We start from the raw sequence: 13418 nt of genomic DNA, 5'->3' as shown, positions 1-13418 counted from the left end.
AGAAATATTGTGTTTGTGAGTCTCCAGGTGGAAAAGAAAAATAAAGCTATAGAAAATACTAGGGGATAACTTTTATTCAGAGGGACTCATCATGCTGGGTAATTTAAAATAACACATATAAAGGGGTTTTTCCCATTAATATGGGCAAAATATATGGATAAGTTGGAAGTATTTTGTACCTTTTAACGTCTCAGTAAAAAAAAGCTGGATGGTGCGCGTTCAATGACATCAAGGACATCGTCCAAGGAAAGATCAGCAAAACAACTCGTGCAAATCTTTTTAACACGACCGTGCTTCTAGCGTTGTTATATGGCAGCAAAACATGGTCGCTGACAAAGATTGAAGAACATCAACTGTCTGTCACACAGAGAATGATGGAATGAACATTTTTGGGCATTTCACTCCTTGATCACATCCCCAACGAAATAATTAGGCAGCAGTCTGGAGTGTGAGATGTTGTTGTTGAAAGCAGGCTCAGCAAAATGCGGTAGGTGGGACATGTGGCCCAACTCAGAGACAACAGATGGACCGCAGCTATATCTGAGTAGTATCCGCGAGAACAGAAACGTCCACGCGGTCAGCCTCCAAAGAGGTGGGATAATTTCCTAACAAGGAGATATGGACAAGCATGGCGAAGGATGGCCAGAGTGAGAGAAGATTGGAAGATGTGTTGTTATTGGCTTAGTCTCAACTGATGAAGGACCGACAGTCTACCCAGTACAGCAAAATCAATTTAAAGAATGTCATTCAGGGCAAAGGTTGCCTGGGAAACAAACAAACAAACTAGCAGATCCCTTTGGGGGACTGTACCCAGGGCATTATTTCACAACCCTTTCCCTGTCCCTGCAGAAACCCCTTTGTAAGGGCCCCCTATGGCTCCATATGTGCAGTTGGGAAGGGGGCAGACACATATGGGAGACAGTGAGGCCAAGTGATTGTGTTATCTCCATGTGTCATTACCCTAACCGGTGGTAAATCTCCACCTAAATTAGTGTAGTTCTCTTCTGAAAAGCAGTTGTCTATGATGGCTTAATGGATAACCATGGTTATTTTTTCTTAACATTAACTAATTAACATGTGTTTAGTTTATGAGCAAATTTCCTAATTGCCAACCCTGTGAGCTAAGCCTGGAGTCTCAGAGTCAGGCTGGCTGGGTTTTTTTTCCTTCTAATACATCATCACCAGTAATAAAATACTTTAGGCCAAACTGTGTCTTCATTTTCCCATTGCCTTTGTGTTATTCCCTCGGTGACACCTGTATATACCAATTGCCTTCAGGGGGTTGGCAGAGGTGCAGTTCATTGGCCCTGATATTAAAACTCAGAAAACCAATTGTGTTGATGCACAGGAAAGGAAAGAACCCATGTCTTAGCTGTATTAGTTCTATAGGACTAACAAGGCGATTGTAAAAAGTAATAACGTATTTTAATCATTTAAGTCAGCGTAAGAGTGAATGCACTCAGGGAGCATATATGTTGAGTAAGAAGTTCTCAATTTTCATAGTAGAACCTAAATTGTATGCTATCTAAGGCAGAATTACCTTTGACACTCCTCTTTTTTCCTGTCACTATGAGCCACTGGGGATATTGGCTGGCAGCAGAGTCCAGCATGGATCTGGAGAGGGACTGGGAAAGAGTTACAATGGAGCAGAGAGCCAGGAGAGAGTTTGGAACAGCTACCACTTTGGGAACTAAATTCTTGCTCATTCTGGGAGTTAAAAGCAAACCCTAAAATAATATCACTAAAAAAAAACCTGCAGGGGGAACCTTATGGAGTTTGCAGACTCGCAAAGTGGGTTGTTACAATATGGAGAGGTGTTTTCTTGTGTTTAATATTATTGACGTTATGGGACAGTGAATATTGTGTATTCTACATTATTGACCTACCAAAGGAGGTAATGACTGGCAGTTCTGTTTTTGTATGGGTTATTTTTCCTATCAGCCTTTTTGATACAGTTGTTTGTGGGTTTTTAAATAGCTATATAGTAAACCATTCCAGTGATATGAAGTATTGTAGTAGAATTTTTTTAAAGAAGACTTGTAAGAGTTGGCATGATTTAGTGTGAAAATATATCTTTTAAGAAGAGTAAATTGTGCAAAGTTATTGGTTGCTGCTGATTGCAATTCATTTAGTGTATAATGACAACTGAATGTATACCTAGTCATGATAATCAGATTAAATTGATTTAATCTCAGGCTGAACTATGTTTCACATTAGTCTTGGATAATTACAGTCAGAAAGGCCATGTTCTCACCATTCATTTACATAATATGAGATGCAAAAGGATGCTTGTATGGATTAATTACATTTTGTTTAATTGTATTGAAGCTACTTAGAATCTGTACGTTTGCAGGTGGTGTAAAACAGATAATTAATTCCTAGAAAATGGCTAATTTTCTAATGCAACCAGTTTATCTGTATTGCTACTTTTAGGAATACCATATTTGATGTTGTACTGTAAATGCACACTGTATTCCATTTCTACCCCCACCCCCACATCACTGATATTCAGTTTGAAGCCTACTTGACATATTAGACTGCTACTCTTCCTTTCTGTGGGACCCATAGCTGCCATTTATCAGGTTATTTTCTGTGTGAGGAAAAGCATTCGCCCCTTCCACTGCTCTTTGCAGGCCTTGTAAAGTGGGCTCTCATGCTCACTACTTGACATAAGTATCTAAACAGTCAGCATAGGTAGTAGTGGAGCAGAAAAATAAAGGCCTTGTTCTATAGACAACAGAGGAATATTGTTATTTTATAACATGATTGCCCTAGAGGTACAATAGTAAAACCTGCACCAAAACCTTTCAGTCTTGCAGTCCTTTTGTTATACCAATAAAATAAAAGCCAGCAGGATCTTGTAAAAGGGAATAAGGCAAAATGCCACATTTATTGTGAATACAGAAAAAATCATAGTAAGCACTTAGTTATAGCTATAACATTCCATTCGATTTCATATTTGTTCACACATTCATTCATACACACACACACAGGTTCTGCAAGGGTTGTTATCATAGTTACCAGCCTTAGAGTTGCTCATGCCAAGCCACTGGCCAGGTGACCTGGACACGAGGAGGAAGCAGGGCCTTGTCAGATGCTCATCTGATGCTCCTGGAAGTTGGTTTGCAGAATCTGAGCCCCGAAATTCTCAGTTTCTAGAGTCCATTTTTATAGGAATTTATTCATATGCCAGTCTATGGAAATTGCTTCATCATGCTGTTGCTGAATCAATCAGCAGACGGCACATTCCTGATGGCTCCGTGCTGCCAGATGTTATCTTGTTCTTCGGTTCTCCCATTCTTGAGGCTGTTGGGTGGATTCCAGTCTGCCCTCCGGGGATTTTCTGGTTGATTCCACTTGACGCCTTCTTCGGCTAGTCGACACTGGATTCTTAGGCTGGCACCTCCCTGATCATTCATTTATTATCCACACCAAGCATCCATCCACATACATCCTCTATCTCTATTTTAATCACAATTGTTAACAAAGCAAGATAAATACAACAAAAGGGCAGGGAGTCTCTGTGTGCTGTTTCTGTTGTTACAAAGTATCGCTTTGAGTCTCTCTGTGTGTGTTCACTTATGCAAATTGGTTAGGATTTTTATCAAGCCTTCCCCAGGAAAGTGGGTGTAAGGCTTCGGGGGATATTTTGGGGGGAAGACGTCTCCAGGTGGGCTCTTTCCCTGTTCTTTGTTTAACACGCTTGGTGGTGGCAGCATAGGGTTCAAGGACAAGGCAAAGTTTGTACCTTGAGGAAGTTTTTAACCTGGTAAAAATAAGCTTAGGGGGTCTTTCAGGCAAAGAAGCCCTTGAGGAATTCCACCATGATTTCAACAATTTCCATCCCACCATCAACCTCAGCCTGGACCAGTCCACACGAGAGAGCCACTTCCTGGACACTACGGTGCTAATAAGCAATGGTCACATAAACACCACCCTATACTGGAAACCTACTGACCACAATGCTTACCTACATGCCTCCAGCTTTCATCCAGACTACACCACACGATCCATTGTCTACAGCCAAGCTCTACAATACAACCACATTTGCTCCAACCCCTCAGACAGAGACAAACACCTACAAGATCTCTATCAAGTGTTCTTACAACTACAGTCCCCACCTGCTGAAGTGAAGAAACAGATTGACAGAGCCAGAAGAGTACTCAGATGTTTAACCACACATCACACAACAAAAACACTAACCCAGGAACCTATCCTTGCAACACAGCCCATTGCCAACTGTGTCCACATATCTATTCAGGGTACGCCATCATAGGGCCTAATCACATCAGCTACGCTATCAAAGGCTCGTTCACCTGCGCATCTACCAATGTGATATATGCCATCATGTGCCAGCAATACCCCTCTGCCATGTACATTGGCCAAACTGGACAGTCTCTACATAGAAGAATAAATGGACACAAATCAGACGTCAAGAATTACAATATTCAAAAACCAGTTGGAGAACTCTTCAATCTCTTTGGTCACTCGATTACAGACCTAAAAGTGGCAATTCTTCAACAAAAAAACTTCAAAAACAGACTCCAAGGAGAGACTGCTGAATTGGAATTAATTTGCAAACTGGATACAATTAACTTAGGGTTGAATAAAGACTGGGAGTGGATTTGTCATTACACAAAGTAAAACTATTGCCCCTTGTTTATTTCCCCGCCTACTGTTCTTGTAAAGTGCTGGAAATGGCCCACCTTGATTATCACTACAAAAGGTTCCCCCCACCCCCTGCTCTCCTGCTGGTAATAGCTCACCTTTCCTGGTCACTCTCGTTACAATCTGTATGGTAACACCCATTGTTTCATGTTCCCTGTGTATATAAAATCTCCCCACAATATTTTCCACTGCATGCGTCCGATGAAGTGAGCTGTAGCTCACGAAAGCTTATGCTCAGATAAATTGGTTAGTCTCTAAGGTGCCACAAGTTCTCCTTTTCTTTTTCGTAAAAACAAGAAACCGAAAACCAAGAGACCTCTTAATTTACCCTGCAATTTAAACTATGGGGAATCAATCTCATTTGTGATTTTAGTACAGGTCTTCTTTATATGATCCAACATAACACTTTTCTGCTCTGTTTAGCACTTTTGTCTATTTTGCCAGCGTGTTAGTAAAATTGTTTTGGAGGCCTGATTTTGTAAATGCTTTGTCTGGTCAATGGGGGCACTCATATATGTGGAGTAGAAATACTATTTTCAAGGTTGGACATTATGTATTCACTAGAGAAGCAAATGGGAGAGAAAGGGACAGATGATAGAATATAAAACAGTGGCGAATAAGGAAGAGAAAATCAGAGCAGGATAATTGGGACAGAGTATATGAGCAGTAAGGAAGACAGAAGAGAAGTGGGGGGAAGAGAGGAGCAAATGAGGAGGAGAGACCAGAGAAATGGGCTGGTCTGAGAAAGAAGCGAAGAGTGAACAAGGGGAAGGAAGTGGCTATCCTAATCTGGTGGAAGAGGTGGTTATATTTTTAATAGGAAGATAGGTGAGAGAAGGAGAAAGAACTAGTGAGAATAGAGTGTTTTGATTTTTTTAAATAGTGAATTCCTTTCTTTCTTGAAATATTCAGATGTCAGTACTTTTAAGAACAAACATTCCTCTTCATCCCCCAATTTGGTTCACAGCTGCCATTTAAAATGAAGTTCTCACCCACAAAAGTAAAGTCAGCTCCTCCAAAATTGGGTTATTAAGTTGGAAGTTAGTGTTAAAATTTTCTACTGAGCCTCAGAGTTAAAAAAAAAAGAGAGAGAGGAGCCACAATTGCAATTGACTGAGGATTGGCTTAAATGCAGAATCTTTAAGTAAAGTAAATGCATACAACAAATAATTCATGGGAGAAATAAAGTATTTTCAAGCTTCTTGAACTTATAGTGAGAACAGTAGTGGAATTTAAAGTTATTGCTAATTGATCTTATGGTTACAATTTACTTAAGAAAAGCACTACAGACTATTTGCAGTATATTGTCATTAACTCTTCTTGTGCAATGTTATATCATTGTTTCTTCATCAGCCAGAGATTACATTTCCTAATTTTCTAAACACTGGTATTCTAAAGTCTGCCTCTTTCAGAAACCTTAAACATCCTATTTGGCTGTAGGGCAGGTTTGGTATTCTCCCAATAGGACATTACATTATAACTGGGTTCTCATTCCTTATACAAAGTATGCAAACAACCTTAAAAGAATCAGAGGATACTGACTTGAAAAAATCAGGGGATTTAAAGTAAAACAATGCTCCATTCATAGTAACTCTTACAGAGTAACCTACTCTGTGGATTGTAGAATTATGCTTTCTTATGTCACAATTCTCACCCATGCAAATCACAGACAATTCTTCCTTCTATGGTATGTAACAATTTATATGAGATTCATGGGGTACAATTTCTGTTTTCAAAGAAAACCTGCAGGCCAGGTATTATATATTATCCTGGTTGTCAGATTACATGTAAATTCATAGCCTCTTTTTTTCTTTTCTTTTTTCCTTTTCCTTAGGGCACATTGATCAGGATGGCCCCTTTGGATCATGTGAAAATAAATATTGTGGTCTAGGTAGGCACTGTGTTGTTAACAGAGAGATTGGCCAAGCTGAATGTGCATGCATGGAACACTGCAAATCTCACTACAAGCCTGTGTGTGGTTCTGATGGAGAATTCTATAAAAACCATTGTGAAGTGCACAGGGCTGCCTGCTTGAAAAAGCAAAAGGTTACCATCGTTCACAATGAAGACTGCTTCTTCAAAGGTAAGTGGTTGGACAAAGTCTGGAATACTCTTATCAGGTACATATTTTGAAGCAATTCAATTAAAGCACCAGTGAGACTGCACAGAGTGTATTATGAAGAAGTAATGCAAAAAGTTGATTTGACAAGTATCTCACTCTAGAGATTTCTTGCAGCTGTTTTTTTCATTTTACTCAATATCCTCTGAAAACAGTGTGTATAAACCTGGGTAAGTCAAAGTGGGGCTCTGGGACCAATATACCCAAAGAGCTATACAAATGTAGCTGATGACCACGTTCATCATTAACGTCGGGTGGTAGTCCCAACATGCAGTATAAATTCATGCCAGGGACACAAAAATTCAATCAAAAACTTCCATGGGATTCCATGTGGGTGCGGGGGTCCCCCTGCATAGAGCTGCTTGTAAATTGAAGGCCACACCAAATACTGAGAGAAAGCAGTTGGCAGCAGCTACATCTATCATATTAAAAATGAGAGCCTCTTCCATTTTATGCAACTGAAGTGCAGTTCTGAGGCTCCTAGAGCATCACCAGTACAGTCCTTGATTAAACACTGTTTGTATCCACCAATGTAAATGATGGAAATATTTTAATGTATTTTTTCTGAATTCTGCATTGTCTCTTTTTCTTGTTTAAAGCAGAGAGAAGCAGATGGCTTTTCAAGAAAAGCTGCTTTTTCAAGTGATAAGTATCAGAGGGGTAGCTGTGTTAGTCTGTATCCACAAAAACAACAAGGAGTCTGGTGGCACCTTAAAGACTAACAGATTTATTTGAGCATAAGCTTCTGTGGGTTAAAAACCCCACTTATTCAGATGCATGGAGTGAAAATTACAGATGCAGGCATAAATATACTGACACATGAAGAGAAGGGAGTTACCTTACAAGTTTCCCTGTCAACACTGGGTCTCCACTTGTAAGGTGTGTCATGTGTCAGTATATTTATACCTGCATCTGTAACTTTCACTCCTTGTATCTGAAGAAGTATATTTTTTTACCTACGAAAGCTTATAAATAAATCTGTTAGTCTTTAAGGTGCCACCAGACTCCTCATTGTTTTTTTCAAGTGAGGCACTCTTAATGGCCTGACTAGGTTGAATGAATTTGTGTTCTTTTTGCGACTAACATTATTTTATTAACATTTTTGTGATAATTAATGTTTATAAATACCTGTGAATGGCTTAGTGGTGCAACAATGAATCTGAAAATAACCACTACATGAAGACGTCCACTCAAAACTCAGAAAAGAGAGTTCTATTTCACATAAAACAATACAACTAGGCAACATCAAATGTAAATAAAATAATAATTGTAAGTCATAGAAATTAAGAGAGACTTCAAGATTTTTAAGGGAAAGTGTGTATGTATTTTAAATAAGAGAATGACTTGCATTATGGTGTAAATTTATGCAAATATTATGTGTTAAAATTTTCACTCCTGTGTTTTCCTCTAACTTTACAGTTTAGAAAGATGTATTAAATAACTGAAATTGCCCCTAAAATTTTAGCTTCTTTCTGGTAATAAGCATGTAATGGCTAAAATGAGTATAGCACACTGCATCATGTACAATATAAAAAAGCTGTTCTACATTGTTCTTTATCTTCCTGGGGAAAATGTTGCTTTCAAAATTTTAAAAAAGGAGATTTTGATCTCTTGAAGTTATGGGCCAATTAGCCATGCTTTGTCACTGCCAGATGAATTATTCCTATGCGCCCTCCATGTGGTATCCTTGAAGATCACTTGGAAGTTTCAGCTAGTTTAGGCAACCAGTTCAGTCATTGCAATGGTGTCTCTCACATGCAGAATATTATACCAACAGTCTATTTTAGAAGGTTTACTGGAAGTGCTAGACAAATGCTGTCAGAAGTTTTACTGCACTTTTGTTGGCTAAGCTCCACAAGATTGGAGTGAACACTGGATCAAACTCTGACTTCATTGAGGTTGCACAAGTGAGACTGGTGGCAGAGTTTGACAAACACTGTTTTTCTGTTACCTGTTTTTGATAATTACATTGGGGCATATCGTGTTGTTCGTTTGTTTTTTTTTTAATTTAAGTAGGGACTTTTGTACATGAATGGCATAATATGACCCCAGGATATTAAACGGTTGCATTGCAGTTCAAGAACAGTTGAAATTGTAGACTCAGCTCTTTCAATTAATTTAAAGGGTGGCCTGTTTTTTTCTGAATTTGTTTTTAAAATCATTGAACGTTTTCCTGCTCTGCAGCCCACCACCACACAGTACAGTCACTTTCTAGTCCCTTTGTTACCACCATTATGACAGGAAGCAGGGTGCAGGAAGCTGTTATACAGCAGCCAATTCAGAGAGAGAATGTAGAAAGGAAGGTGTTGTAAGGAGAATGCGTCATTTCTGAAAGGCTGAAGTTATGTGGGCTGGATTCCCACCCACCTTTCACCATACTTTTGGGGAACAAGAGCGAGAAAGGGATTTTTTCCACCTCCCACACAAATTGAATATAGTAGTTCTGCTTCTCTGACCATATCATCTTACAGAATTCCCAGGATGTGCTCAGTGGGGCAGTGCCCTTGAGTCAGTCAGTAGACAAAACCTTAAGAGCTAAGGAAATTTTCTTGCATGGATGGACAAGAACTAACAGTCAGAACCTGAATAGATGGTGTCTTTAGAGAAGAAGAATTCCATAACCATCAGCTGCCCTTAGCTGGGCTGTGAGGCAGGTCCTCTGCCCTGGATCCTCATGCACAGAGGATCTGGTCTTAATCTACCACTGATTATAAATCATGTTTAATTATTTTGAAACTAAATGCAGAAAACAGCTAAGCACTCCTGTGTTATCACAGGTAGGGTTTACTCATAGAGATTTATTATTTTTTTAGTAAGAAATAATTTTTTCTAACTGTTTCCGTTCAAGATCGAATACATCATCATCATCTATTATCACTGACACCATAGATGCATTTTGAATGATGCCTTAATATAAATATTTCAGTTTCTGTGTCATGCCTAGTCATTCAGTTTTCAGACTAGGCAGACATTTACTTTGTCATTTTCCTATAACTTTACAACTGATCTAATCCATACAGTTCTTTCTAACAAGCACGATTACTTCCAACACTGACACAGGGTCAGTCTGTTAGAAAACATAATTTACTTGCTTGAGGTTTAAATTTAAAGCTTCAGACAGAAACTGAATATAAATCCTAAAACAAAATAATTGAGAATGACCCCTTTTATAAGAAACACTACTACATGGAAAACCACTTGCCATTCACTGACTAGAGAATGAAAATCACAGCAGCAAATGCTCTGTGCACCTCAATTAGCATCACAAACAATAACAGCTTAGCAGCTATAATTGTTAAAATAATACAATGTACATTTGAATAATTTTCAAATTGATCTTCAAGAACTTCAGAGCTCTGGCTTAGTGATGTGGAAATTGCCCTTTGAACAGAGGTGTGTGTTATATGTGAGGTTGAGGGAGTGATATATTAGACCAAAAAAACCCCAAAACCAACAACAACAAAACTCCCCCTCCCCCACAACGCTTTTGGTTTATTTTTAGAAACTTCCATTGAAATCACAGAGAACTGCTTGTCTTGTCTGAGGTCAGTATGTTGTCCTGTAGACAGAAGGAATAACATTCTATACTAATACCTGAAATACCTTTGGAATATGTATGTAGAGACCATGAGCTTTTGAGGAGATGTAGTCAGTCCCTCTGCTTATGTTATGATGCAATGCAGATCTTCAGATATCAACATATTTCTTGTGTATAACATAAATTATTTGTCTCTAAAGCAGTTAGACAATTTTTTGCATTGGCCCCAGTGGCAAGCTGTCAGTCTGTGTGGCTATGCTAAGTGAACTGACAGCAGCAGAATCAACAGATCAGTTGTTCTGCCCTCTCCAGTTTCTTTGATAAAGAATGTTCTGATATGGCCATGGGAAGACTCACTGGACCACTGTCCTCTGCCATCTTCCTTTGCAACCACAAATGATACCTTATGTGTCTCTTGGGCATTGGACTGCACTAGCATGGAATAGCAATCAGAGGAGAAGGGTTTTGTTAGATGTTGATCTGTAGGCCTTCTGAGGTTTGGGGACAAATGTACTCTGCTGGGAAGCTAACCTCTATATGAAACACCCAGAAAGTAGGATCATATTCCTCATCAGTATCTTCTGAGCCAGAGTTACTCAGCTGCATAGTCAAGTATCCCCAGTCAATGAATGCAATGTACAGCTACCACTGTCAGAAATGTGATCAACCTTTTACCATATGTGGATGTTTAAAACTGCTATTGATATCAAGCCTAAAATATGCTGAACAATTAGGAGAATGTTTGAAAGACCTGGTCTGTGCCCCACAGAGCTTACATTCTAAGAACATACCAAGAAGTGATTACGCTCAGTAGGAGAATAAGGAGATTGGAGGACAGGTGTTTATATAAATTAGATCATAGGGTTGGCTTGATTTGTTTTGCATACTTCATGGTGATTATATGTGATAACATTTTAGTTTGCAGTTTCTGGACAATTACTTTAAGCTTTTCTGAAGATAAGAGAGAAAAAAAGATGATGGAGGGTAGGAAGAGAAGGAAGGAAAAGAGAGGTTGATGATGGCCATGGAGAACTGGGTTAGATTAGGGAAAGGGTGTTATGCCTGATGAACTGAAGTGGACAGTATAAGACAAAATGAGAAGCTGAAAATCATCTTTCTGATGTCAGCAGCTTGTGAGATCTGCTGTGCTCCTGCTGCCTGTTTGGCTGGCTGGCTGAAAGGACTTTTTGGATGTAGAGACCACATACAAGCCACCCTCCATGATGTTGCTGATCTTGGGCCATGTGCTTTGTGCCCCAGAATTGCTTTTGACTGGTGTACTGGGAGAACTGGGAAATGGCTGGATGACTGCACTGGTTGAGGAAGAAGAGGAGGATGATGATGATAAATAACCCCCTGCTTTCTGTTGCCAACCTATCTTTAACAACCTCCAGTGGGTGGTGATTTCAATTGATTAGAACTGCTCTACTGTGTGCTTCTGCCAGCATCTTTGCTGTATGTATTCTCAGCTAGAGCCAATGGCTGCCTGGCAAGTTTAGAAGGCTAGAATTGTTCTTTCACTTGGAAACTGGACTTCTTTTATGTGTGGGACAATAAAAATTCTGTGTGATTGAGCAGTGACGTCATCAAACACTACAATTGATGTGTGACACACAGTAGATGGCAAGTGTCCAAAACTGGACATTAAAGAGATTTTAGTTTAGAGTTTTTCCTCTTTTGTCACATGCACTGCACTGTGTGTTGGCCTCACTAAATCCATGTCAGTAACTTTGATAAAGTTTTATTTAAATGGTCGACTAGAAACTCCCCTTTAACACTAGGTATTTCTTTTTCACTTATGTTACACCACAGACCTGCCTGCAGTTCTCTTGTAATATGGATTTCTGTACAGAATGCCACGTGGCAAGGAATTTTGATCCTTGTTTACTTTTTTATTCTTATGGGGAGGCTCTTATTCTAAGCTGTTTGCCTGAGCTGCTGATTCAGTGCCATCACCACTCAAATGGCCATACCTGGGAGGCATGGTGCTCATATTTATAGTCATGATGGATAAAGTGTTGACCGTATTGAAGCCATAAATAGGACTGGTTTCAGAGTAACAGCCGTGTTAGTCTGTATTCGCAAAAAGAAAAGAAGTACTTGTGGCACCTTAGAGACTAACCAATTTATTTGAGCATAAGCTTTTGTGAGCTACAGCTCACTTCATTGGATGCAAGGACTAAAATCCTTTGGGCAATTTTGTAGCTGTTTTGTGGCCCAAATGCTGGAAAATTTGTGAGAATTGGATTGGAGTCTGACACTCCCCTTTGCCCTGATTGGTTTAGAAACAAAACCAGTTGAGTGGGTTCAGATATGAGTTCCCCTCAAAATTCAGAAGGTTGATTTCAGATTTGGAATATCTGGGCCATTTTTCATTCCAATACATTTTAATTTCACTAAATCTTTTTTGAGGTTTCTGTTTTCCGTTTTACCTGATTCTGACATTTTTGAGATCCTGGCATTAAAATGCAATATGTTGGCTGATCTTTCTGCTGCCTGTGATAAATATTAAATCTGATACCTTTTCAAAGAGATGAGACAAAGTATACAAAGTGGCGTTGTGTATTTCTATGTATGTATTTCGTGTATCATTCAAAACATATCAAATTCTATAGTTAATATTTTAGCCTATTGGTAGTTTAAAAGAAGACACACTTCTATCTTAAATTGTTTTCTTTTCTTTTTTACTATTTTTTAGAAGCTTCCTATCCATTGAGATACTACAGAATACTATTTTTTCACTAAATTGCTACTGGCAAGATTCTTTGTTTGTTTTTATTTTGCTGAGATTATTTTTCTACCTGAAACACTTAGATACTGAAATTGATGTCTGTCTTTCTTTTGTGGACGATTCTAGCCTGTAGTTTTACTCAGCTTCAAACCCAATGGACACAATTTAAGCTATTGTATTTATTTCAAGGTTGCTGGGGATGTTAGAATAATTTCTATTAGCAGGTTTGGAAACAATATAGTGGCACCAAGAAGAGACCTTTTTTTAAAAAAAAAAGTCAAAAGCATTTTATTCACTGCAAACACATGATTGAGAAATACTCTGGTAGCTCATAATCTCTAGGTTAGTGATTTTCAACCTGT

General features: G+C 38.9%; 1 protein-coding gene across 4 annotated transcripts in view; it reads left to right on the top strand.

Moving 5' to 3' along the window:
* The window catches only part of FSTL5 (follistatin like 5), a 576686-nt gene that overhangs the window by 184163 nt on the left and 379105 nt on the right, over positions 1 to 13418 (top strand). For all 4 annotated transcript variants that reach the window (XM_048847574.2, XM_048847577.2, XM_048847576.2 and 1 more), the window contains exon 4: positions 6503 to 6751. In XM_048847574.2, the coding sequence (XP_048703531.2) occupies positions 6503 to 6751 (249 nt within the window). The remainder of the gene's footprint in view (positions 1 to 6502; positions 6752 to 13418) is intronic.

The sequence above is a fragment of the Caretta caretta genome, chromosome 4 (assembly GCF_965140235.1).
Source record: "Caretta caretta isolate rCarCar2 chromosome 4, rCarCar1.hap1, whole genome shotgun sequence".
Taxonomy (NCBI): domain Eukaryota; kingdom Metazoa; phylum Chordata; order Testudines; family Cheloniidae; genus Caretta; species Caretta caretta.
The sequence above is the reverse complement of the archived record's forward strand: the minus strand, read 5'-3'. Positions and strand labels throughout refer to the sequence as shown.